Source organism: Gopherus evgoodei, chromosome 1 (genome assembly GCF_007399415.2).
Source record: "Gopherus evgoodei ecotype Sinaloan lineage chromosome 1, rGopEvg1_v1.p, whole genome shotgun sequence".
Classification (NCBI taxonomy): domain Eukaryota; kingdom Metazoa; phylum Chordata; order Testudines; family Testudinidae; genus Gopherus; species Gopherus evgoodei.
This window is the reverse complement of record NC_044322.1, coordinates 349,860,018-349,886,041: the sequence shown is the minus strand read 5'-3', so window position 1 is coordinate 349,886,041 and position 26,024 is coordinate 349,860,018. Positions and strand designations below refer to the sequence as shown.

Sequence of the window (26,024 nt, the reverse complement as noted above, 5' to 3'; positions counted from 1 at the left end):
ATGGCTAGATTGGCGCTGTGCCTGCACAACCTCTTCTCCCCATAGGAGATTTAATACTGTCCATTTTCTCCAGGCAGGAACGCGTCTGCACCATGTAGCAACAGTGGAGAGCTGGTAGGTGTGCTCGCCAGGTCGGGCAACCAGGAAAAGGAATTTCAAAAATTCACAGCGCTTTGAAGAGGAGGGGCAATTTTCTGTCTCCCTGACCCCCTGGGCAGTGGAGTTCACAACGGTGACCAGAGTGGTCAGTGTGGGACAGCTCCTGGAGCCAATAATAGTCAATTTAAGTAACATGGTGTCTTCACTGACACTCTGTGTATGTCTGCACAGTAACTAGATACCTGTGGTTGGCCCATGCCAATCAATGTGGACTCCTAGGGTTCGGGCTGCAGTCACTGCACTGTAGACTTTTAGGCTCAGGCTGCAGCCCAAGCTGGACTTTTCTACCTTGGTCCTAGAGCTTGACCTCTAAGCTAAGCCCAGAAGCCTACACAGCCATGAAACATCCCCTTAGCTCAAGTCCCACAAGCCAAAGTCACCTGGCACGGGCTAGCTGTGGGTTTTTCTTTGCTGTGTAGACATACCTTGTGTTGACCTAACTACATCAACTGGAACTCTCCGCTGCTTGGGAGGTGATGTTTGTTATTAAGTTGGCATAGTAGGGCACTTGCATAGATGGGAGCCAAATTTAAGTGAAGACACCTCCACACTAGGTCAACGTAAGCTGCCTTGTATTGATCTAACCATGTAGTGTAGCTTATTGGTGGATTTAAACTTGTTAAGGAGTCTTATTATACATGACCCTCTGTGGGTGTGTAAGTAACTGCCCTCCATACCCCAAGACAGGGTGGAGTAATTTAACACAAAGTTGTTTAAACCCTTCATTGAAGGCACTTGATTTTTATTTTATTATTTTAATAATTGATTTAAATCAGCATGAAACTTTGTAAAACTAATTAGAAAATTTGTGCTATTTCAATTTTAAATTAAAATGTATGAAGAGCTAAGCTATAAATGCAGGAGGGGGTTTTAAATGCCACTGTTATTAGGGTATCTCACTGCAGTTATGCAAAACTGCTCCAGGCAAAAAACAAAATATGGAAAATTAAGGCCCTGGTCCAACAAATACTTTAGCAGTTGCATAATTTTACTCACACAAATAGTCAAATTGACTTCAATGGGAGTACTCACATGCATAAAGTTAAGCATTCATGTGAGCGTTTCCAGCATCACCGGCTAAAATTGATATTTTTATTGAAACTTTTCCCTTAGTGGCATAACATCTTTGTCTCATAGACTCATAGGTCAGAAGGGACCAATATGATCATCTAGTCTGACCTCCTGCACAAGGCAGGCCACAGAACCCTACCCATCCACTTTTATACAACCCCTAATCCAGGACTGAGTTATTGAAATCCTCAAAACTGGTTTGAAGACCTCAAACTGCAGAGAATCCACCAGCAAGCGACCCATGCCCCACGCTGCAGAGGAAGGCGAAAAACCTCCAGGGCCCCTGCCAATCTGCCCTGGAGGAAAATTCCTTCCCGACCCCAAATATGGCGATCAGCTAAACCCTGAGCATGTGGGCAAGACTCACCAGCCAGCACCCAAGAAGGAATTCTCTGCAGTAACTCAGTTCCCATCCCATCCAACATCTCCCCGCAGACAATTGAGCAGACCCATCTGGTGATAATCCAAGATCAATTGCCCAAATTAAACTATCCTATCATAACATCCCTTCCATATATTTATCAAGCTTAGTCTTGAAGCCAGATAAGTCTTTTGCCCCCACTACTTCCCTCGGAAGGCTGTTCCAAAACTTCACTCCCCTAATGGTTAGAAACCTTCGTCTAATTTCAAGTCTAAACTTCCTAATATCCAGTTTGTACCCATTCGTCCTCGTGCCTACATTAGAACTAAACTTAAATAATTCCTCTCCCTCCCTAACGTTAACGCCCCTGATATATATATATAGAACAAGCATATCCCCCCGCAGCCTTCTTTTGGCCAGGCTAAACAAGCCAAGCTCTTTGAGTCTCCTTTCATAAGGCAGGTTTTCCATTCCTCAGATCATCCTAGTAGCCCGTCTCTGGACCTGTTCCAGTTTGAATTCATCCTTCTTGAACATGGGACACCAGAACTGCACACAATATTCCAGATGGGGTCTCACCAGCGCCTTATATAACGGTACTAACACCTCCTTATCCCTGCTGGAAATACCTCGCCTAATGCATCCTAAAATCGCATTTGCTTTTTTAACAGCCGTATCACATTGGCGGCTCATAGTCATCCTGCTATCGACCAATACCCCAAGGTCCTTCTCCTCCTCTGTCGCTTCCAACTGATGCGTCCCCAACGTATATCTAAAATTCTTATTATTAATCCCTAAGTGCATGACTTTGCACTTTTCACTATTGTATTTCATCCTATTACTCTTACTCCAGTTTACAAGGTGGTCCAGATCTTCCTGAATAGAATCCCTGTCCTTCTCCGTGTTAGCAATACCCCCCAACTTTGTGTCATCCGCAAACTTTATTAGCACATTGTCACTTTAACACTGAAGTAATTTTGTTTTAACAATGAAAAACTATTTAGACCTTCAATACATTAACAAAGGTGGTTTTTTTTTTCATACATATTGTCCAAAAATAGGAGCCTAAAGTTTGCTTTAAGCCCTGTGACAAAGCGGGACTCACCACTGTGGTGCCTCCTGATGGCCGTCCTCGGAATTAGCTCTTGGCCCCTCCAGTCGGCCTTCAGTTAGTGATGTCAGGCCTGCCATCACTGCCGTCTCCACTCTTTGGACCTGCATTGTTCCCTGGACCATAGCATCCTCTTCTGGGCATGGCCCGCTGGCTGTGCCCCCATTCTGGTATCTCCCCACTCCTGGGGAAGCAGCTGTCTCTATTCCCGCTACTTGCCTTGCTGGCCAACTGAAGTCCCATGTCCAGCCCCTCACCTCAGGGACAAACTGCAGTCTGGATATCGGCAACTCTCCTCATTTGCAAGTGGAGGGACCCAGGCCCACCCATTGCTCTGAGTCCCAACCTATGGACCCTATAGCTAGCAGTGACCTACTGCCCTCCGACCTGCTGCATATTTTCCCTGGATCATTTCCCTCATAGCCCTAGCACCCTCTCAGCCCTTGGAGCAAGGCCTCAGCCTGGCAGTGGTCAGCCAGCAGCTCACACGTTCACTCTGCTGCCCCTGCCCAGCACTGCTCTAGCTATGCCACTTCTTCAGGCAGCCAGTCCTCCTCCCTTGCCTTCCAAGGAGAGGCTGCCTTCTGCGCTGCTGAACAGCCCTTTATATATGGCCCTCATTGGCTCTGATCAGTTGCTCCAGCAAGCCTTCCCCCTATTGATGGGCTCAATAATCCCTTTCCTGATTAATGGATTCTGCTCAGTCTCCCTGGTGCTGTCTTTAACACCTTCTTCTCCCTCTGTGGGACAGCCGACCCACCACAAGCCAATATTTATATACATAAGAGTAGAATTTTCAAAAGCAGCTAAGTAATTCAAAAGCACAGGGTCCCACTGACTTCAGATTGTAAAACATGTTGGAAGATTGTAATATGGTTGAACCATTTCAGCTTTCTTGACTTCTGGCAGTTCAATGTAATGGAATATAGTGGTGATTGCAAATACAGCCCAGACTATTTGCTTATCAATTTTGTGTTTCAATTTGTGCTGTTCTTATAATAAGGATATTAGGGTGTTTCCCCCACAGGAAAGCTATACCAATGGAAACTAAATTGTTAATTTAAACCATTCTGATTATAGTGATATAAGTCCCTATGTGGATACTCTTATATCGGTATGAGTGCCTTTTTGTTCTGTTTTTTTCCGTTTAACTTATGTTGCTTTGTAAGGGGTTTAAACTAACCTAGAAAAGCCACTCTTACTCCCTTACTCCAGAATAAGTGTGTTCACCCTGCAAGTTATATTAGTATAACAGTAGCTGTTAAATGATACAGGCATAATTATACCGGTATAACTGGCAAAACATTCCAAGGCTAAACAAACCCATAGAGAGAGGCCTCTCTCTCTCTCTGTCTCTCTCTCTCCCCCAGCACAGACAAACATTTTAAGTGTGAAATTTCTTAGTGGAAAAAAAATCTCTGTAAATCTTGAAATTTGACTAACAAATAGGAAACAAGTACCAAATAGCCACTTACGCAATTAAAGAAGATAAAACAGGCTGAAAGTACAGGACTAGCAACATGTAAATACATAAAATAAGATCTAAATAAAAACCATTGTTTAACTTTTTTAAAATCCATTATTTTTCTTAAATCATGATTTTCTCCATCCTGCTTTATGCCTTGTGCCATTGCCCAGCTCCTAGCCACTGTGCAAATGGTGATTGGAGCCAGTGAGCCAGGCTAGCAGCCCAAGCATGAACAGCTTCCTTAAAGATGGCAAGGGAAGAGCACAAGCTGCACTCATGTAAAGAGTGGCTGAGCTGTGTCTTCAGTGAGCACTGTTCAGGAGCCCTGAGAGAAGTCCATGTGGAGATAGTCAGAATCCCTCCCATTTGTGCACAGTCTCTCAGTATTCTCTCCCCAACAATGGCTTATGCCTTTAAGGCACATCCAGCCTTTAATCTGGACGGATGGAATTGAAGAATACATCTATTTTCAGATCAGTTTATTTTTATTAGATTCATTTCTATTAAATGACTGTGATGCATTAAAATGATGAATGTAAAAGCCAGATGCAAAGCAGATCTATAAAACTACAGACAGAAAGGCCAGACGCGTGAGAGAGAGACAGTCCAATACACCGTTACTTCATATATGAGAAGAGCAATATGTCTGAGACTTAATCTCTTTCTGCATTGACCTCTGGTTAATGAATTTGCATTTATTCTCAGGAAACAGTATTCAGACTGGACACTCAGAACCTGGAGCCTGGCAGGTTGAAATGTCCTTTTGATCCTCATCAGCCATTTGCTTCAGTAATGACAGGTAAGATGTCAACTTCACGGATGTTTCTTCCTTGCGTGTTCTTCACAATCCTATTTAATTAAAAACAACAGGGCCAGATCCTCAGCTCCATTGTCTTTTATGATGCTATGCCAATTTTCAGTAGCTCATGACCTGGCCCAACAGTGTCCTTCACTTTGCATATGCTTAAAAAAAACCCCACAGAATGCAATAAAGCTAAAGGGGAAATATGAGAGCCAATAAATGGAGAAGCTGCCAGTTTAGAAACAAGGTGGTGTCTGTCATCTTTACTCAGTCATTTCTGCTTAAAAAAAATCTGTATACAGTATTTCATATGATTCAGGAGTTCTGTGGCAATTATCAATATGGTCAGCCCTTTGAAGTCTGTTGACATACATGAAGTCATCTGCATAAATCCATTTTGAGGTTTCTAATTATTTGAGTAGCCACTTCAGAGGCCTGTACTTCCATGCTGTGTGGTCTGACATTTGGTGTCATGGAATGTCAGCCTGACCTCTGAATTTCAAACCACTGTAAGAGAGCTACTTTTGTCATGGTTTGATTCAGAGCTTTGGACAATTTTCATTTAACTTGGCCATCAAGTGTATGAATACAAGATAAGAGTGAAGCACCATGACCTTTTCATTTACAGCAAAAGAGGAGTGGTGATAGTGCTTTGAAGTATCAGACACTTGGGTTTATAAAAAGAATATGACTAATGTTCAGCCTTTATTCTACAATAATAAGATCGATGATTTGTGATCTTGACCTAGCTAAAGGGGCCAGCACTACTTTTATTAAAAACAATAGATTAAAGCCTGAGGGTTACCATTCTCAGGAACCCTTAGCCCTTTTTAATGGCCGTGAAGTCTGTTTCTAAAAAGGGATTCTAAAAACTTCTACTGTTCCCTTTTTCCTAATGTGACAGAACACTCTGATTTATTATAGAGTTGGTTGTTAATTTCAGTTGCATTAAAATACTTTTGAGTTCTGTGTTAAGTCTTGTGCAGTGAAGAAGAGGCCACGTTTCAATTTATTAAAACATATCATTTAGAACATAAGAACTCTCATGCGGGACCAAAATAATGACCCCCTTTAGTTCAGTATCCCATCCCTGACCAACGCCAAATGCTTCAGGAGAAGGTGCAAGAAACACTGCAAGAGGCAGCTGTGAAATCACCTGCCCTTGGGGGAAATTTCTTCCTAACACATCAATTAGTTCATGCCCTGAAACATAAGGGAGGCAGTTTGGCCTAGTGGCTTGGGCACTGGATCAAGATTGGGCATTGGAGTGGGACCCACTACTGACAAGTTTCTTGTGGCTGGAAGTTGCAGCTGTGCAAATTCAGACTGGAAATGAGGTGTACATTTTTAATAGTGGTGGTTAGTTAACCATTGGCACACTTCATCAAGTATTGCGGTAGCTTCTTCATCATGGGCAATTTTTAAATCAAGAGTAGATAGTTTTCTAAGAGATATGTTGTAGTTCAAACTGGAATTATTTGGGGGAAGTTCTATGGCCTGTGTTATGCAGGAGTTCAGATGAAACATGGTTTTAGAGTCTATGAAAGAGACCTCCATTCAATTCCTGGCTCTGCCCAGGCATGTTGTGTGACCCTGGACAAGTCACGACCCTATTCAGTGCTTCATTTCCCCCATATTTAAATTGGGGTAATGATACTGACCTCCTTTGTAAAGTGTTTTGAGATCTAAAGATGTGAAACAGTCTACAGGAGCTAGGAATTCTATCCTTTGTAAATAGTTTTATATTTTAATGTAATTGGGATTGTTCTCATTCTCCTTATAAATGTCTATGATTTTTGTTGTTGTTTGTTGTTGAATATTGCAAAATATTTGGCCTCGGTATCTTGTGTACTAGATATTAGCTATACATTATGTTGAAAAACTAGTCTCTTTGGCTAAAATCTACAGGGGCAAATTGAATGCATTTGTTGGTGTCTATTTTAGTACCTAATCTTAAAAAACTATTTGCCTGATTCTACAAGTACTTCCTTGCATGAGTATTTCCGAATGTATTATCAAAAGCTTTGAATATCCGCCTACCCTACGTAGGCATTTTTTATACTATTATGCGATTGCTCAAAGCTTTTGAATGCATTCATTATTAATATTGTTTAGCATCCATCCCTTTTTAAAAATTCTTGTCTACCAAAGCCTTTCTAGGAAACAACAGGAAGTTGGAACGCAGGATACCAAAGAATAAGTTAAGTGCTGAAAGCTCCTTGTCAGCAGAGGTTAAGTGAGGATGGGCACTTTCTTTGAGTCTTTCAGATGTATCAATCATTGAATGCCGGTCAGCTAGCAAACACTAATTATATCATCCATTGCTCATTTTGACATTTACCTTTCAGAATGTGCTTTGTCACTGAACAAAGGAGACATGATGTCTGAAAGATGTATTTTAAAATATTGTTATGGAAGGATTACTTGGATAATAGTAATACTGATACAATAGGTTTGTTTGGTTCATATTTATTGCAGGGGGTTAGGTCTATTTTTAATGTGTTTTTCTCTGTACAGAAGAAACTTCATAACATCGGTATTGCATAATATTAAAAAATGCAGTTACTTTCAGCTTCAGATTTATTTGCACAGACATCACATAGAATGTCTTCACCCATGTCAGAATTTGAGTAAAGGGGCCTTTTATATGTGGTTTATGATTGCTATTCAATATGAAGTTCTGCCACTCATGCATGGATTACACACATCATAGTTTTGTTGTTTCTTCTTACAAACATCAGAAATATGTTATCATATACAAACGTGTTATAAAAATCATCATCATTAAACATAGCTTTTTATTTTGCAAGAATTAAAGAGATATTGTGGAATGCACTATGCAATGGAAAACTTGTGCAGCAAGGTGTTTTTTGGCTTCTTTTCACAAAAGAGCTATGTTCTGAACACAAAGAGCAAACATTGTTCTGGTCTTCTGTGCTCCTTTAATTTTGTGTAGCACTGAGATGCCACAGAGGTAGTTACATATGCTCTAGGAAATATTTTTGGAAAGTTCTATGGCCTGTGTAATACAGGAGGTTGTACTGTATGTTCACAAGGGTCCTTTCTGGCCTTGAATTCTAAGAACTATATGGAAACCTAAGCAGAGGAATAAACTGTAACTGCACTTGCAATTGGCACAGTGCAATGCATGGAAACAATTTGGAATTTCCAATATGTTTTAACTCTAGTTTTGATGTGAGGTAAATCATCATCACCTGACCCAGGAAAAGAGTTTCATTTACTTTAACATGATCAGGATTGGGCCTGGTATCAAAATTCATCATTACCAGTTTGCAGCATATGAAACACTGATCTATATTAAATTATTTAGTTAGTACTTAGGAGCCTTTGGAAATTCTTCCTAAATTTCATTGAAAGTCAATGGGATTTAGGCTCCTCAGTGCCAAAGTGACTTTTGATAATGGGACCTGGGCTCCGAAGTCACTGAGGTATATTTGAAAATGTTATCCTTTATGTTACATTACAGAATGAAAGACTTGGATTTAAAAGAAAAGAATGGTGTAAAATATGTATACTTTATTAAGGCAACAATACTGGAATAAAATAAAACATATATATGCCATGGTCTTGAAGAAAGCCTCACTATTTCTTTCTCATTTACAGATGACTACCTCTATGCTGGAACAGCTTCTGATTTCCTTGGCAAAGATCCAGCTTTAACACGTTCTCTGGGCCCTTCTCACGACCACCATTACATCAGAACTGACATTTCCGAACATTACTGGCTTAATGGTAGGACACTAAACATATGTTGCTGTTGACTGCATTGTCTCTGCTTTTTTGAACGTTCAGAGGCCCATTTTATTTAAAAACATGTATATAACAACCATAAATAAAGTTGCTTCGTTGGTTATTCCCAGCTACAGTCTTTTAAAAGTAGAACAGAGAAAGAGCTGAAGAAATGTACCAGAGAGGAAAATACTGCAATGGAAGGGATTTGAAGTACAAGACTTAAGAATTCTTTCCATCTCTAATCTATGAGTCTATATATAGCACAGTAGTTGGAAATAATTTCATGGCATAAGTGCTTCTAGTTCTTCAGTGTTGTTGGAATAATATTTTTTTTCACCAAACAGTTGCAATCATTTATTAAAAACTGCTTCCTACAGTGCTCTGAAATGTCAGACTAGAAATTCCATCTAGGTTTCCCTCCTCCCCCCCTCCTTTCCCCCAGGGGAAAAATATCCTGTGCTACTCCAAGGAGCAGTTTAAAACCACTATGAATGCTTTAAATTTGCTTCCTAAATAGCAGACTGCTTTTTCTTGCCCATTTAAAACCATTTTTAAAGTAGTAAATGGCCATATTTATACCCAGCCATCCTCAAACCACACACAGAGTGACACAGAAAACTTCACCCACAATCCTAATGCCTTTCAATGAGGAGATGTGAAAGTGTCCCCTTTCAGCCATCCGTTATCTTTAAAAATGTGGCAACACTGGCCAGAGCTCTTGACCACAGGGGTAAGTTGGCTGCTCCACACTTATCCTCTGAAAGGGATCATTGTGCCTGTTAACCCTTTGACAAGAGTTTACTCCATTTTCTTTCATTCCTCTCTCTCCTCACCTTTCTGTCCACTTGTGCCCATTCTCCTGTCCCAGTGTCTTTCTGTGTAAAAGAGCAATATATATAACCACTAAAATATCTTTAGCTTTTCCTAGGCTGTAAAAATGGGATCCTTCCAAGCAGGTGGAGAATCTCATCTTCTTCAGGCTTGCTGAGCTCCCTGTCGGCTGTTTAGTGTCCTGCCTTTCCTCCCTTGGCTGCCTCTGTACCTGTTCTGTCCCACCTTTCTTGCTGTGTGCCATCCCACCAGCTGCTACACTTCCTGAGGGCGGGGGCGGGCCTGTCAGTGAAGGAAGGCAGGGCATGTTCGGTTTGCAGGCCAGAGCAGGAGAGGATTCCTAGAAAGTGAGGCAGCACATAGGGTGACCAGATGTCCCGATTTTACAGGGACAGTCCTGATTTTTGGGTCTTTTTCTTATATAGGCTCCTATTACCCCCCACCCCCTGTCCCGATTTTTCACACTTGCTGTCTGGTCACCCTAGGCAGGCCAGCTCAGGGCAGGACTGGCTCCTTTCAGGAATTTTGATGCAGTCTGCTCCCTCACTAACCAATTTAGAACCCTGGACATTGACCAGTATTTATGACATAAAAATCCTTAGGATTAGTCAGTTTCCTAAGGGGTAAAGTATTATCATAGAAAAGATTTAATGTTGTTGAGCTGATGAATTTAGTTGTTACAGTGCTAGCACCACTGTTGGTATGCCTGGCACAGGCATATTAGAAGGTTCCATTTCCTGCCCAAAAGAACTGAGACCCAGATCCCCAAAGGTGTTTAGTCACCAATTAATGGGAATTAGATGCCTTAATACATTTGGTGTTCTGTGCCTTACAAACTAACTGTCCAACCCTGCAAACACTCATCTCCACCATTAATTTCCACTTGGGCTGTTCAATAGCATCAATTAGTTACCTCTCTGTGTGTGGTTAGGATTGGGCCCTAAACAGGCAAGGGAACAGTAAATGAGTGTAACATAAAGCAAAGAAATTGAGAGTTTTGTATGTGTTTTAGTTCTGAGGTTTTTGGTTTGGCTTTTGAGATCAATTTTTTTTAAATTATTTTGTTTTCCCTAAGAGGTAACATATTTGTGAGGATTTTGTAAGGACAGTGTGCGTTATATGAATATGGCTGAGTTTTAAAAACAACTTAGTATGTTAGGCTGTGGTGAGGAAACTCTCTCATACCATGTAAGTAATGAAGCCCCCAAAATCTCTGTCAGGTTTTTACTTTCTTTTCCAGCCATATTTAAGGACTAAAATTATAGCATGTCTGAAACTTGACATAGACAATCCATGTATTGTTCTACATTGAAATAAATAGAAACTAGCTGTTTTTAACATTTTAAAATCATTCTGTTAAGACTGAGGAAATTCTAACTATTGTGATCATTTTTTGCACTAAGTAGTGTACCATAATACTCAGTGCATCACTAGTTTATTAAGTAATATTAACAATCACATGCATTTTGTGCTTTCAGCAGATTTTGGTGCTAAGAAAATATTTACTTGATTCTAGGTTTAAAATCACTTCAGAACCTAAATTCACTATCCATTTACTAGGCATGTGTTAGACCTCCAGGAATGGTTGTACATATTTAAGTAATTGAATAATTAGCAATAAATTACTTTCGGGGGTGACTCATATTTTGCTTAGGATAAGTGAAAAATGTATGGCTTGGGGGGGCTGAGTGCAGAGGGGATTATGTTCTAATGCACATTAGCATTTTAAGTTTTTTAGTAAAATGTTTCTTGAAGCAGTATTTTTCCTTCTTGTGGAGGGAAACAACAATGCAGAAGGCAAAAATTTCTGGGACACCATTAGGTCCTGTGCAGTGCACTGCCTTCACAACCTACTCTTGACTGCATTAATAGAAGCCTTTCAGAAGAGATGAGATGAATAAACCTTTGAACAAATTCACACCCACTGGGACTCTTACTCCTGCACAGAGTCCCACTGATATCTGGAGCGGATTTACCATGAAATAAACCATGTGGTGGCACTGGGCCCCCAATGATAGCCCCCCCCCAAATGCAGGACAAATCTCATCTGATAATCTACCCCTGAGTCCCGGCCGGTGGCACAGCAGGGCTCAGGCAGGCAGGGTGCCTGCATGCCATGGCCGGTAGCCCCACATCACTCCAGGAAGTGGCCGGCTGCTGGCACGTTTCTATGCACCCCTGGCATGGGGGAGGTGGCTCCGCACGCTGCCCCCACCCTGGGTAGTGCACGGAGACCCACTGTCCCCCTCCCCTGAAGGGGCGTGCAGAGATGTGCCAGCAGCAGGACTAAGGCAGCTCCCAGCCCACTCTGCCTCCCTCCCTCCGTGCCACACTGCTCCCAGAAGCAGATGGCATGTCCCTGCAACCTCTGGAGGAGGCTGTCTCTGCGCATTTCTCCTGCCCCGAGCACCGATTCCTCAGCTCCCATTGGCTGGGAAGTGAGGCCAATGGGAGCTGCAGCGGCGGCAACTGTGGGCAGTGGTGCGCTGAGACCCTCTGTCCCCTCCCCCCCACCTAGGAACCTCTGCCAGAGGGGTGTGTCTGCCATTCACTTTGGGAGCTGCACCTCCCGAGGTAAGTGCCATCTCCCTTCCCCCCACACACACCTCAACCCCCTGCCCCAGCCCAGAGCCCGCACCCAGTACCCAAACTTCCTCCCAGATCCCAACCCCTCACCCCTCCTCCCAAACCCCTACCCCAGCCCAGACCCGCACCCCACACCCAAAATCCCTCCCAGCCCAATCCCTCATCCCTCCCATACCCAACCCCGCTGCCCCAACCCAGAGCCCACACCCAGCACCCAAACTCCCTCCCAGAGCCTGACCCGTGCACCCCCTCCTGCATCCCAAGCCCCTGCCCCAGTCAGGGGACCTCACTTTATTTTCGTTTACTTCCATTACTTATAACATAGGAGGAGGAGGAAGGAAAAAAAATGAAAAACCGGGGGAGATAAGAAGGAATGTTCTTTTTATTGGCTGGGTCCAGAGCAGGAAACCCTGAAAATGAAACTGTGCACAGGGCACCACTAGTTCTAAATCTGCCAGTGGCTGAAATCAATGAGCATGTGGATCTATTCTCAGGATTGGGCCTTAGATTGAAGCTCTGTGGATCTGTCTTGCCCACGCCAAGCAGATTCTTGACAAGACTGGCAATGAAAAGGATTGTATGAGAATTGAAGGGTCCTATGGCAGCGTGCTGGGCTCCTGACCAAGCTCTCTTTGATCTGTCCACACACTCGTATACACCAAGCAAATGCACATTCCTCCCACTTGTCCAGGGAGCTAATGCCATTGTCAGAGTTAATGTGTCCCTGGATATCATTATCCTCCAGGGGTTTGTCCCAAAATGTAGGAAGCATGGGAAGCATGTATCACGGAGTGGCTGCCCCTCTTCTATACTCAAGACCTCTAGAGACCCAAAATCATAATGCTGGTGCAGCATGTCTTCCACTAGCTCATGCTGCTTCGGATCTTCTCTCTTCACTTCCCTGCTTTCTGGGCCTTTCCCACTCCTTTGATTCCCTCTGCATCTGGGCCTCATGAGTCTCAATACAACTTACTCAGTTGAATAAACTTTATTGAGCCTCTTGACCAAGCAATCCTATAATATTGGATTGGAGCATTGTTTAAAGTATGTAATCATATACAACACCAGGGATATAGACTGCGTTAGTGAACTTTCTATACGTTTATTGCTGCTCCCAGAAGGCCATCAGAGCAACGTACAAAAAGTTTATGCAATACCAGGATATACTGTATCATCTGTTACCAGGCCTTGCTTTCCATTTATCATCTCAGTGCCTTAATGTTTCCTTGTACACACCCCAACAAATGAAATCTTTACAATCTTTCTATTGAAATTAGTCAGATTTTTGAATGAAGACAGACAATATGATTGAGAATATAAACAACGATTTAAAATGCACAATTATGCCATTGGTTTTCTCTACAAAACATAGAAAAAACATGTCAGAGCTGATTATAATTTGTTTTTCTATACAGAGTGTGAACAGGATACTAAAGATGAGAGGGAGATCTCACTGGTGGAAAAAAGATTGTGTGTGTGTGTGTGTGAGAGAGAGAGAGAGAGAGAGAGAGAAATGGTCTGTTTATTACATTGATTTCTATGTCTTTGTGTATGATGACCTTTTCCAAATGAGAGGAAGATCTCACTGGTGGAAAAAATATTGTGTGTGTGTGTGATGGTCTGTTTATTACATTGATTTCTATGTCTCTGTGTATGATTACCTTTTCCAGTTTATTTGTTTGGATGTAGCTTTCAACTTTAATGTTTTCAACTGTGAATTTAAGTCCTTGAATATTGTATTACTTAAGTATTCCTGTTCCTTTATTTCATTTGTTTGAGATTTCTTTAAATTTGTTTCAGGAACTGATATTTGTGCATTTGTTTTTGGATTCCATTTGCCAAGTAAACCAGTACAATTGTAATTAAAAAAAAATCAAAATTCAGAGTTTAGCTCTGCAGATGTGGATTTTTTTAAAAAAAATCTGAAAGAAATAAGGATGTTGTCAAGGTATTTTTCAGAATTTGCTGTTTGTTTATTTTTAACTAGCTCTATATGCTGATAGCCACTTTGGAAGCTTATTAATGCATTTATTAATGGCTAGGGCTGGGATTTTCAAAAGAGCCTGAAAGGGGCTGAGTGGGAGCTGGGTGCCTAACTTCCTTAGGCTCATTTGAAAATCCTAGTCTAAATGATCTACTGCATCATTCCACTTTTCCACTGGCATGTAACTCCGTAGAGTCACACCAGTGTGAAGCTGGAGTAATACGAATGTTATTCTGGCCCATACATTTCACTCTCTGGCATCAATGTGCATACTGAGAATTTAAACAAACATGTTTAAATACAAATCAATTAACTTCTTACGGAGGCAGAAGAAAATATCATTCCCTACAAACCACCAGTTCACTCCTCACTCACCCAACATCTTCTAGTCTTGGTTTTGCCCCTCTTTCTTACCCCCTATCTAAATAACTGGGAGAAAAAATGATCCTTGCACTGTACTCTGTGAGGGCCAGAGATACTATGCTCTGTCTGACCAGCCTGGGAAACGAATTCCAGAGTCAAGGGCCTACTTCTGCTGAGTTAGTCTGGTCACTGGCCCACCTCTTGTTCAGTGAAAAGGATAGTTATCTTGAGTGCTCCCAGAGGATCTCAGTCATGGTAGCAGATCACAAGGACATCTTAAAGCTATTTCCCTAAATATTTCCCCCTCTATTTGTGTATTTGAATTTTGTTGCTGCTTGTTGCTTCGCTAGCTAAGGTGGCTGGCATTTTGTTACTTTCCAATCTGAGTGCACAAGCAAAGTGAAAATGCCAAGTTATTAAACCTGTGAAAATGAGACTGTAGAGCAGAACAGGGACATATGAACCAATTGTCTTAGCGAAATAATCTCAACACTGTTAACTTAGTAAGGCCATCCTAGCACATGTGCATAGGAAACTATTGTCTTAGTACAGCTGTTATTAATATCTGAGGTTGAATCATGCAAACAAATCGAGGTTATATTGCTCCCTTGCATACTGTCGCTCGTAAACATTTGTGGTTTCCTACGTCCCTGGACTGCTACTAAGTGCTGCCATTTTTAAATTAGATAACTGTAACATAGTGTGTGATTTTGGAAAACCCGCTTAGCAAGAAACAGGGTAACACAAGCAGCAAGTCAGCTGTATCATAGGTATGGTTTTTGGATCTAAAAACCTTGGCATTAACCCTGTAAACTCACAATGGCAGCCAATTATGTCAATGCAGGGTTCTGCAACAGAATACAGCCTGAAGAATAAAAGCAACCCTATTAGATGTAAATACTTTTGGGGTCAATACAGTCTTATGACCAGACTTCTCTCAGGTATGCTTATGATGACTTATTGATTTCACCATGATCTGCTTCATGAACACAAATGCAGAATCTTGGTCTCAAGTATTAAGGGTTCTTCTTTTATACTTCAATAATTTGTTTTTGTTTTGGGGGTTTCTTTTAGGAGCAAAATTTATTGGAACCTACCCCATCCCAGACACATATAACCCAGACGACGACAAAATTTATTTCTTTTTCCGAGAAATATCGCAAGATAGCAGCACGTCTGACAAAGCGATCCTTTCCCGAGTTGGAAGAATTTGTAAGGTGAGAAATGTACATTCGTTTTTTCCCCTCCTTTTTAAAAAAAGGAAACTTTAATTTGTTTCTTTAAGAAATCTCAGTTTTGTCCAGGAAGGAAATAACCTCACCCATAGTACCGTCTGAGTAATGTGCAATAACATGGATTACTAATTATGTCTAAAATTCACTTGCCTTAACTGTAAAATAGGCTTGATACTTAGTAAATCAGCATATTTTTTGAAACATAATATTTTCATAATCAATAATGATGCATCTAAATAGCGACTGATTAATTTTCAGCTACTCTGCGGTGAGACCCTTTGTTTTGCTGTCTCGGTTGAGGTTAAATCCTAAGCATCTGTGTGAAGTTAGAGTACATGAGCCTTGTGTATGGAGTGTGCACTGGCTTAAGGGGAAAATAGAATCCCCACTGAGGTGGGGAGCAGCAGTGTATCACCCCCACAAGTCTTACTAACAATGTCTTTTTTGTTCTGTGTTTGCACCATGCCTGGCCTATGATTAGGGCCCTTAGGTGCTACAATAATAGAAATAATAAATAATAGTAATAATGACCCATACACTACTTTAGCTGATGTGTTCTTTGTACCCAGCCGACATCTTCTTTCCCCAGCCATTACTGTAATCCATAACACTGTCGAGACAGATGTTGTTACTGCAGATGCCCTGTGCTCCAAATCTAGTATTTTTGTGATCAGATCCATGGATTTGTGAAACTTTGGTAATGATTAGAAAAGCTGGGATTTTTCAAAAATATATGGACCAGATCATTAGAAATTGTGTTTTTGATTACGCTTCCATGGACTTGCCAAAGTCATGTTGGAAACATGAGGAACTCCAACGTCACATTGGAACTGTATAGTTTCTTTATCATGTTTTGGAATAATCTCAATGTCTGAATATTATTACACTTTGAAAACATTATGTTGATTATGAGATGGCCCATGTCTTAGCAAAAACCCTGTATGTAGTAATCTCAGAGGTAAATCTGCTGCATTTCTATAGTGCCATTGTACAACTTTCTTCATTTGCTGGTATTCTGTAGCGTGTTGCCTGATGCATTAGTCAGCACTACTGACAGTGGGCATTAGGTTCCTAAGAAACACCCTTGAGGAAAAAAGCAATTAACTGCAAGACTTCTTGATTCAGAAAGAGAAATGAATAGGAAAAAATGAGCTAGAAAGACATGCATGCACAGGAGAACAAAGAACTGGACATACCCTGGTCATTAGGGTCTCTTTACAGTACATTTGCTTTTATTATGATATCTTATCCAGGATTGTTCTTCTATCCACGAAGAGTCACAATTGAGACTTCAGTGACCACTGGGTCTACAAATTTTCAATCCTGGGTCAACAAATGTTTGCAACAAACTGAGCAACCAATTCTCTGTAGCAGTTCGTGTTTAGCCAAACAAGAGAATGGGCAAGCTTCGGTTGGGTTTTTCACAGCAGTATGATTAATGAAACACTGACAAGGCAAACAAATATAATTTACTACTAGATGTGGCTGTTGCTGATTATGAAGGTACTTAATGCATTAGGAGGAAAATGGTTAGGTGGGATCTGCAACGCCAAGGCACAGAGAGATTATATTAAACTAAGATGCATTAATAGTAGACGTCTAGCTTCTACTGAGAAAAAGGACAGATAAGATATCATAATAAAAGCAAATGTACTGTAAAGAGACCCTAATAACCAGGCATAATTGAGTCTCTAACGAGATCAAGTTTCTAGGCTAATGGTGTTGTAGGAAATAATGTCTTGAGCTTTATGTTTTCATTTTGCCAGTCAAATGAACATTATAGGAGAACTTCGAAATAGCTAGTTCCATTTTATTATATACATGTGTAACTCCCAACATTGGGAGCTATGAACACATGTAGTAATGTGTACATACACCAAAATATAGATAGTTGCTAGACATATAGGACTAGATATTCCAAAATGCTCAGCAGCCACAGTTGGTGTCCAATTCTCAAAACAGCTCAGCCTCCAGCAGCTCCTGTTAAGCACACATAGTGGGAGCTAACGGGTGAGGAGCATTTTGAAAAATCTGGCTGCTTCATTTAGGGACCTACATGGGAAGCGCTGGGTACAGAACTCTCTTGAAAAATCTGATTTACACTGTTTGTGTATGTGTCTTGATTATACTTATTGTAGTATAAATCGAATGCAAATGGGTAAAGCATAAACTCCCGACATTTAGTTCGATTGTGTCTTCTCGGGACCCCTTGACCTGCAGTGTCAAATCTGATCAGTTTAATTCTCTATGCCTGCAGGCATAGATGTCCATATATATGGTTAAAACCAACAATTAGTAATTTAGTGTGGTTGAAAGTTCTACTTGCCCTGCAGCAGTACTTGATAATAAGCTTCAACTAATCTAGGCAATTCTCCTTAAATTTGAGCTTATGTCTTCCTTCCACTATGTCCACAGCAACACAACATACTGCTATATGTCAGGAGACCATGAACTATTTAAAGGATCTGCTTGGTGTGTGTAATTCCAGTTCCTTCAACTAGAGCTTCACCACTCTGCTACACTGTTCCCTGAGGCTTTTCCTACACTTTGGTGTTAGAGGTACATGCTGAAATTAGAATAGGCAGTAAAAACACAAAAAGACTTGTTTGTTTAATATAACAGGTTAGTCAGTAGAGTCTACTCTTTAGCTGTATTCATTGGTTGAACGATATAGTCTCACACTGATCCTCTCCCTTAGGGAAGTCTTCTCTGGAGAGCATTCCTCTTTCCCAGCTATTTCTAGACCTAAAAGATTACAATATATCACTTGAAGTTCTTTGCCCAGAGTCAAACAGCTGTCACTTGCCCTGTTCAGAAGACTGTTCCTATATTTACTGTCTTAAAGCATGCTTTGCAATAACACTGCCACCAAAGCATTAAAAAGCACTCATTTAGGTTTACGTCACTTGCCTTCTGTATATCACTGGGGGATATAATTATAAACTGGGAGGAAGTGCTTTCAACAGTCACTTACAGACTAAAATGTATAATTTATCATGACAAACGGCATTTCTTATTTTTGGTTTTAACAACAACAGAAAAAGGTATCGTCAGCTTATCTGCAGTACCTGGAATTTCTTGTTCTGCTTAGGGAAAACAGAATGTTCCCACTAATATCAAGTGTAACATGGCTAGTTGTTTGCTTTCATTCAAGGTAGGATTATTTGTGAAAAGCAAAAGTCAGATTTGAAGATTAATCCTATCTGGAATTTTATGTATATATTTTTTAAAAATATAGAAAATGTATTACACTTTGTAGGAACCTTTTCCCATTGATGTCACAAGACCATATCCTCAGCTAGTCTAAATTATTATAGCTTGTGATCTGTGTCAGTTGGCCCACCGAGCCACTAGGGGCAGTGGGAAGCTACTGCCCTACTGGCCGGTCTGGGCCACGCCTCTGTCACTGGGGAATTAGCAGAGGGAGGGGCACTGGCAAGAGTCTCTAGTGCCCCTCAGGCAAGGGAGCACCAGCAAGAGTCTCTAGCGCACCCCTCAGGCAAGGGAGCGCCGGCAAGAGTCTCTAGCGCACCCCTCAGGCAGGGGCGCGCCGGCAAGAGTCTCGAGTGCCCCTCAGGCAGGGGAGCACCGGCAAGAGTCTCTAGCGCACCCCTCAGGCAAGGGAGCGCCAGCAAGAGTCTCTAGCGCACCCCTCAGGCAAGGGAGCGCCGGCAAGAGTCTCTAGCGCACCCCTCAGGCAAGGGAGCGCCGGCAAGAGTCTCTAGCGCACCCCTCAGGCAGGGGCGCGCCGGCAAGAGTCTCGAGCGCCCCTCAGGCAGGGGAGCGCCGGCAAGAGTCTCGAGCGCCCCTCAGGCAGGGGAGCGCCGGCAAGAGTCTCGAGCGCCCCTCAGGCAGAGGAGCGCCGGCAAGAGTCTCGAGCGCCCCTCAGGCAGGGGGAGCGCCGGCATGAGTCTCGAGCGCCCCTCAGGCAGGGGAGCGCCGGCAAGAGTCTCTAGCGCGCCCCTCAGGCAGGGGAGCGCCGGCAAGAGTCTCTAGCGCGCCCCTCAGGCAGGGGAGCGCCGGCAAGAGTCTTGAGCGCCCCTCAGGCAGGGGAGCACCGGCAAGAGTCTCTAGCGCGCCCCTCAGGCAGGGGAGCGCCGGCAAGAATCTACAGCGTTGTCAGGATTCTGCTCCCCGAGGCCGGTTGGCTGGGGTAGAGGAACGCAGGCTCACCCAGCTCCAGCCCAGGGCTCTGACGGTGACGGGGCGAGGGTCCTTCCGCAACACGCTGACCAAATAGACTCACCGCACTGTGCAGTTCTGTCCCTGGGCTACTTCCTACCCAGTTGCTCGAGCAAGTCCCTCCGGTTCCTCCAGCTCATCTGGGTACCCAGCTGCTGGCAGCTCCAGCTCCCCCTCTGCGTCAGGCTCCTCCATTTCCTCCAGGTACTCAGCGGTGGGCAGTCCTGGTAGCCCCAATTCTTCCTCCAGGTCAGGTTTCTCCTGGTCCAGGGCCTCCCCTGGCGTGGCAGCAAGGTCTGGAGGGAACAACCAGTGGTCTGGGTCTCCCTCCCTCCCTGGTGCTGCCCTGACTGAGCTAGGGGCCCTGCCCTTTGTACTTCCTGTTCCACCCCTCCCCTTCCGGGGGCTGGAGTAAGCTTGGCCTGGCCCCGCCCATTCAGGCTGAGAGCTCGTCTCTTTACCCTCAGGTTCGGAGAGAAGCCACCCTGGCTTCCTACATAGCTCCATTGACCTCAAGTCAATTTGAACCATTTACACTAGTTGATGATAAGGTCCATATATTAGACATTCAGGATCAGATTTTGAATACTAGTGCTGTTTCTGTAAACTCACTTTTGAACCCAGATGATAAACTTAGGTCATACATGTACACAAAGCCTTTGCATGTATATCCATTGCAAATTGATGGCAAGCAGATTTTGTTCTTGGAAATATCATCATTTGTATGCAAACTGCACATATAGAAACACACTGAACCATATAGAAACCTGCCAAAAGCACCTTAGAAAAATAAGTCCAAACTTATAACAGTCCACTTGGAAGATAAGGATTTCTTTTGAGATAGCTTTTTATCAGTTTCAGTACATTTTTACAAAATTGCATGCCAGCTTCAGTATATTGTAACGTAATGGACATTGTCCAAGATCATTAAGGCTCAGTGTTAAAGTAAAAAAGTCATTACGTCATTCCTTGAAATCCGTCCTACAGTGCACAAGGAACTAGTTGAAGCAATCTCAGAAACGGTTTTATTTGAGAACTCCCGAGTGAGATCCCAGAAGACTGGAGAAGGACAAACATAGTACCTGTCTTTAAAAGGGGGAACAAAGACGACCCAGCGGATTAGAGACTAGTGAGCCTAACTTCAGTACCTGGAAAGATACTGGAACAAATTATTACATAATCAATGTGTAAATGCCGAAGAATAATAAGATCATAAAGAATAGCCAGCATGGATTTGTCAACAAAAAAAAAATCATGCCAAACCAACCTAATTTCCTTCTTTGATAGAGTCACTGGCCTAGTGGATAGGGGAAAAGCAGTAGACATGATATACCTTGATTTTAGTAAGACTTCTGACACTGTCCCACTAGGGAAATGTGGTCTAAATTAAATTATTATAAGGTGGATGTGACCAAAAGCACCACTGTAGTAATCTTTGTACAAAATATGCCTTGTAAGGTATAATTTGAAAATGAATAACTTGCTGGTCAGTTGTATCATGGTGAAATGTATGCAGCAGCATTATATGTAAAGATGTGAATTCCCCCGTATGATGATGTTAGCACAGGTTCAAAATCAGACAGTCCTGCCTGCGCAAAAGTTGTTAAACAGGCCTATCTAAAGAAAGGAATGTATGTTTACATCAATTTACGTATACATAATAGACAGGGTCCTCAAAACTGCAGGGGAAGGAGATGGTAGGAAACAGAACAATTTGTGTGTTAACAAATACAAGTGGAGGAAGAAAGAGCATGGACCCTCTCGCCACCAGACACCATGTTGCCTTCTTCTCTGTTTGGATAGACTTTGCTTTGAAGGGCAACCTTTAGAAGAATCTGCTTCAAAGGTTCACTGGACTATAAAAGAAAACTCCAGTTGATCTCTTTTCACCTAAAGGGACAATGACACCAGCACCTTTGGGCCTCACGGAGAGCTCCTGACCAAGGAAAGGGTCAGTTTCCATTTTAAACAAAGCCTGATGCCAAAATTTGCTAGATTAAGTTTTAGACTTTTAGATGTGTGTTTTCACTTTTATTTGCTAAGTAATCATTTCTAAGAGCTTGTCTACACTGGCAATTTGCAGCGCTGCAACTTTCTCTTTGCGTGTGTGAAAAAACACCCCCCTGAGCACAGCAAGTTTCAGCGCTGTAAAGCGCCAATGTAGACAGTGCACCAGCACTAGGAGCTGTGCTCTCAATGCTGGTAGCTATGCCCCTCGTGGAGGTGGGATTTTTAGAGTGCTTGGAAAGCTCTTTCCCAGCACTGCACCGCAACCACACAAGGCACGTTAAAATGCTGCCACAGCAGCGCTTTAGCATTGCCAGTGTAGACTAGCCCTAAGTGTTATCTCTTTTCCTTGAATTCACTTAACATCCAATCTTCTTTTGTTAATAAACTTGCTTTATTTTTAATCTAAACCAATCCAGTGCTGAGCTGTTTAGTAATTGCAGTTAAAGTAACAAGCTGTTGAATATTGACTCCTTAACAGGAACAGCAAACCTTAAGATCTGGACTGTCCAGAACACACATTTTTGGGAAAATTCGGGATTGAGAGTGAGAGGCGAGGGGGGCTACCCTACAAGCAGTAAAGTAACCAAGGATAGTGCAAGCCAGAGTGGGACTGTGGGGCTATAGACAGGCTGCTGCCATCAGAGCTATGGAAGCAGGATTGTCTAGCACACAGATTCTCAGAGTGTGATCTGCATGCTGGTAGACTGGTTATGAGCAGCCCATGTTGGGAGCTATAACGGCAAAGCATTGTGAGGCACACAAGGTAAGAGGGCAGGCAGAGAAGCAGCTGTTTACTGGCCTGGATTGCATCCCAGAATGTGACAGTGGGGTAGTCAAAGCAGGAGTTGCACACAGCTTGCTAATTTAACTGTGGTTTACTCTTTAAGTAAATAGTTTTTAGTGATTCTCAAGTGAAAAGACTGGGAACAGTTAAAGAAAAGTTGCAGTTTTATTGTTTTCTACTAGCTTATTTTGGGCCAAGGAAATAGAACAAAGGAAAGTTTAAAGATGAGCAAGAAGCAGAAAAGGCAGGCGCAACAGAGAGGCAGATGCTAAGCTCCTCAGGAAGCAATTAAAAGAGCTATGTGCACAGTGAGATCAGTCAGCAGCTGATCAGAAGATGTAGGAGTTGGTGACCATGCTGCACTGATATGCCAGGAGGCAGGATAGAGCACCTGCTCCAAACTGAGTGCCAGAAGGGGTCCCTTTTTCTCCTATATCACATGCAGGGGACCAAGCAGATGGTTCTCCAGACAATCCAGCAGAGGTAACAGTGATGGCAAGAATTTCAGAGCTATGGAGGCAGGAGTGGAAAAAGCTGCTAGTGAAGGAGAGACGGATGGAGCTAGAGGCCACTTGTCTAAGTGAAGAGGCAGAGCTGGAGCAATAGAAATTTGCTGAAGCAGAGCTGTGTAGCACAGACCCTGAGAGTATGATCTGCGTGCTGACAGGTTGGTTGTGTGCAGCCCAGGTTGGGACCTACAACAGCAAAGCATTGTAAGGCACTCCGTGTTACAGGGCAAATGGTAACACAACCTGTCATTGGTCTGGATTTGCACCCCTGGACTGTGACACCCCATGACAGTCGGTTCACAGTTGGTGGAAAGACCATACTCAAAGGTAGTTATCAATGGTTCACTGTCAAACTGGGAAGGTGTAGCTAGTGGGTCCCATGGGAATCAGTCCTGGGTCTGGTGTTGGGTCAATATTTTCATTATTTTCTGTGATCTCACCTAGACATGCTGCTGGATGTGGATGGAGATGTTTTTTATTTCTTTGATCACTGGTCCAGGACCAATTCTAGGAAGCGTGTCCTGCTTCTGAAAACATTTGTGCTGATTTGCCAGCAAAACACCTCTACAACACCCTTTCTCAAAGGTTTTTAGCAGTCAACATCTCATGGGCTTTCAGACTTACTCATTAATGTTTGTATCATTTGACAGCTTTCAGATGTCAACAAGCAGAATGATGTCATTTTAAGGTCTGATACCTTGGAAACAGCCAAGGCAGGAAGCAAGCTCTATATAACTTTGATTTCTAACCCTTATGATTATGAAATATCTGACTTTAAGCTATGTCCATTTTTTTGGACTAGCTTTATTTTATTGGCTCTGGTGAAGGCATGGCAAAAGGAGGTCTCTGTATAATTTTCAGATCCTCGTGGGTGAGTTTCAGCACTGCAATCACCAATTTGTGTGAAATTTTATGTATTGCAACATTAAGTCAAAAATATAAGTCATGCCATTGTAGAAGAGGAATACATAAAATGTACTGAACCTTAATAAGAGAGAGAGAGAGAGAATAATTGTGATAAGGTTTCAGGGTGCAATCCAGGCTAGTGAGAGGTTGTGTTACTTCTTACCCTATAACCCTGAGTGCCTCCCAGTACTTTGCTGCTGTAGCTTCCAAGCTGGGATGCTCACAGTCAGCAACAAGCATGCAGTTCATATCCTGAGTGTGTGTGTATGGCTGCAGCCCGGGTCCAGAAACTCTGACCCCAGTAGCTGCCAGCTATACACCAGTCACAATGCCTGATCTCTACCAGCCTTGGTTTCTGCTTGCAGGGTGACCCCAACACACTCTCAGTCCTGAATTTTCCCCAAACCATGTTCTCTTGGACAGTTATCCTGTTTGTTTGTTTGTTTATTTGCTTGCTTACTTACTTCAAGGAATGCTCCAGCCATTGAATAAAGGGCTGTTGGCTGCTTGTGGCTCAGGCTGAGTTGTTGCCTCCTGAGGTGGCTGTCACTTGCCCTGTGGTAATGACTCAGGATACTAGTTACCCTAAGGGGTGTTGTGGAGGCTTCATCTGCACTTTCATCTTGTGTTTTCATGCTCTACATCTAATCTTGTGGTTGCGCACACTGAGCTCACCTTGTGGCTAGGTGAGAAATCAACATATCCCAGTACTGCTTTGCCCACTTCTTCAAGATGCTTCAGAAGAACAGTTCACAGTGTAACTATTTAAGCCACTAAAACCCAGGTCTCTTATTTGACATTGCACTGCATGACTCAACTAGTTGCCGGATTTTCCTGTAGCTTCATGATCAAGTATGTTACATTTTGTAACTTGCCAATCTTTTTTGCTGTATCATGTTAATAGGTCATAGATGCTGGTCAAAGCCAGTGGGCAAGGGTTTATCCAGGAGTGGCCATGTTAAAGACACCTTGTTAGCTTTTTTGAGTAGCTGATCTATGAGAGCTAACTGGGGTAAAGCATAAGCAGGCAGGACTTGAACTTCTATAAGGCTTTTCATTGAGTACTGAAAGAAATTTTTGTCCAGTTCTGCAGTCACCGTTTCCTCACTTGAAACTCTCATTGAAGAGTAAGCAGACCTATGGCATTGCTGAACCCTTGACGCTAATGAATAACTGGGTATAATTAGATAACCTGTGACTGAAGGCCTGTCTACACTAAAAAGGTTGCAGCAACATCAGTGTAGTGCTTCAGTAAAGATTCTTCCTACGTTGATGGGAAGGCTTCTCTTGTCGGCATAGATATTCGTTTATCTGAGAAGTGGTAGCTATGTTGATAGGAGAATCCCTCCCATTGACATAGCACTGTCTACACAAGGAGTTAGGTCAGTATAACTATGCTGCTCAGGGATGTGGAAATTCACTGGACGTTGCTAGTGTAGACTGGGGCTTTGTAAACCACAATCAGAGAGGAGAGTAGTGGTAAATGGATATTGACAAGTAGAGCATCACAGGCAGCATGTTAATCTAGTCTTGTTTTCACTAATCATCAGAGATCTGGAAGAGAGAATATGGAAAAAAGATACACAAATGAGTTACAAGTGACACATATATTGGAGAATTAACTACAAAGGTATCGAGGACAGTATGAGGTGTTTCTGCAGGAGACTGCCTCAGCCTGGTTAGCACCTCACTTCAACACATATCATCCACTTCATATGAGAGTGTCCTTTCTCAGAGGAAACAACATTGTGAGGCATAACAACTAAAGTAGTTGGAAGAGGTTTCGAGATGAAGCCAGTTACTTCCTTCCATCAAAACCAAAATAACAATGTCAATGTTTCATGAAGATGGATGGTATGGCTTAAATTTAATGACGGAAAGATGAATTATTATCATTTTTGACTGGCTT

At 42.5% G+C, this 26,024-nt stretch overlaps 1 protein-coding gene across 8 annotated transcripts in view; it reads left to right on the top strand.

Annotated features, from left to right (window-relative positions):
* Positions 1–26,024, top strand: part of SEMA3D (semaphorin 3D) — a 194,609-nt gene that overhangs the window by 108,791 nt on the left and 59,794 nt on the right. For all 8 annotated transcript variants that reach the window (XM_030562158.1, XM_030562341.1, XM_030562209.1 and 5 more), the window contains 3 exons: positions 4,876–4,969; positions 8,597–8,725; positions 15,564–15,706. In XM_030562158.1, coding sequence (XP_030418018.1) covers positions 4,876–4,969; positions 8,597–8,725; positions 15,564–15,706 — 366 coding nt within the window. The remainder of the gene's footprint in view (positions 1–4,875; positions 4,970–8,596; positions 8,726–15,563; positions 15,707–26,024) is intronic.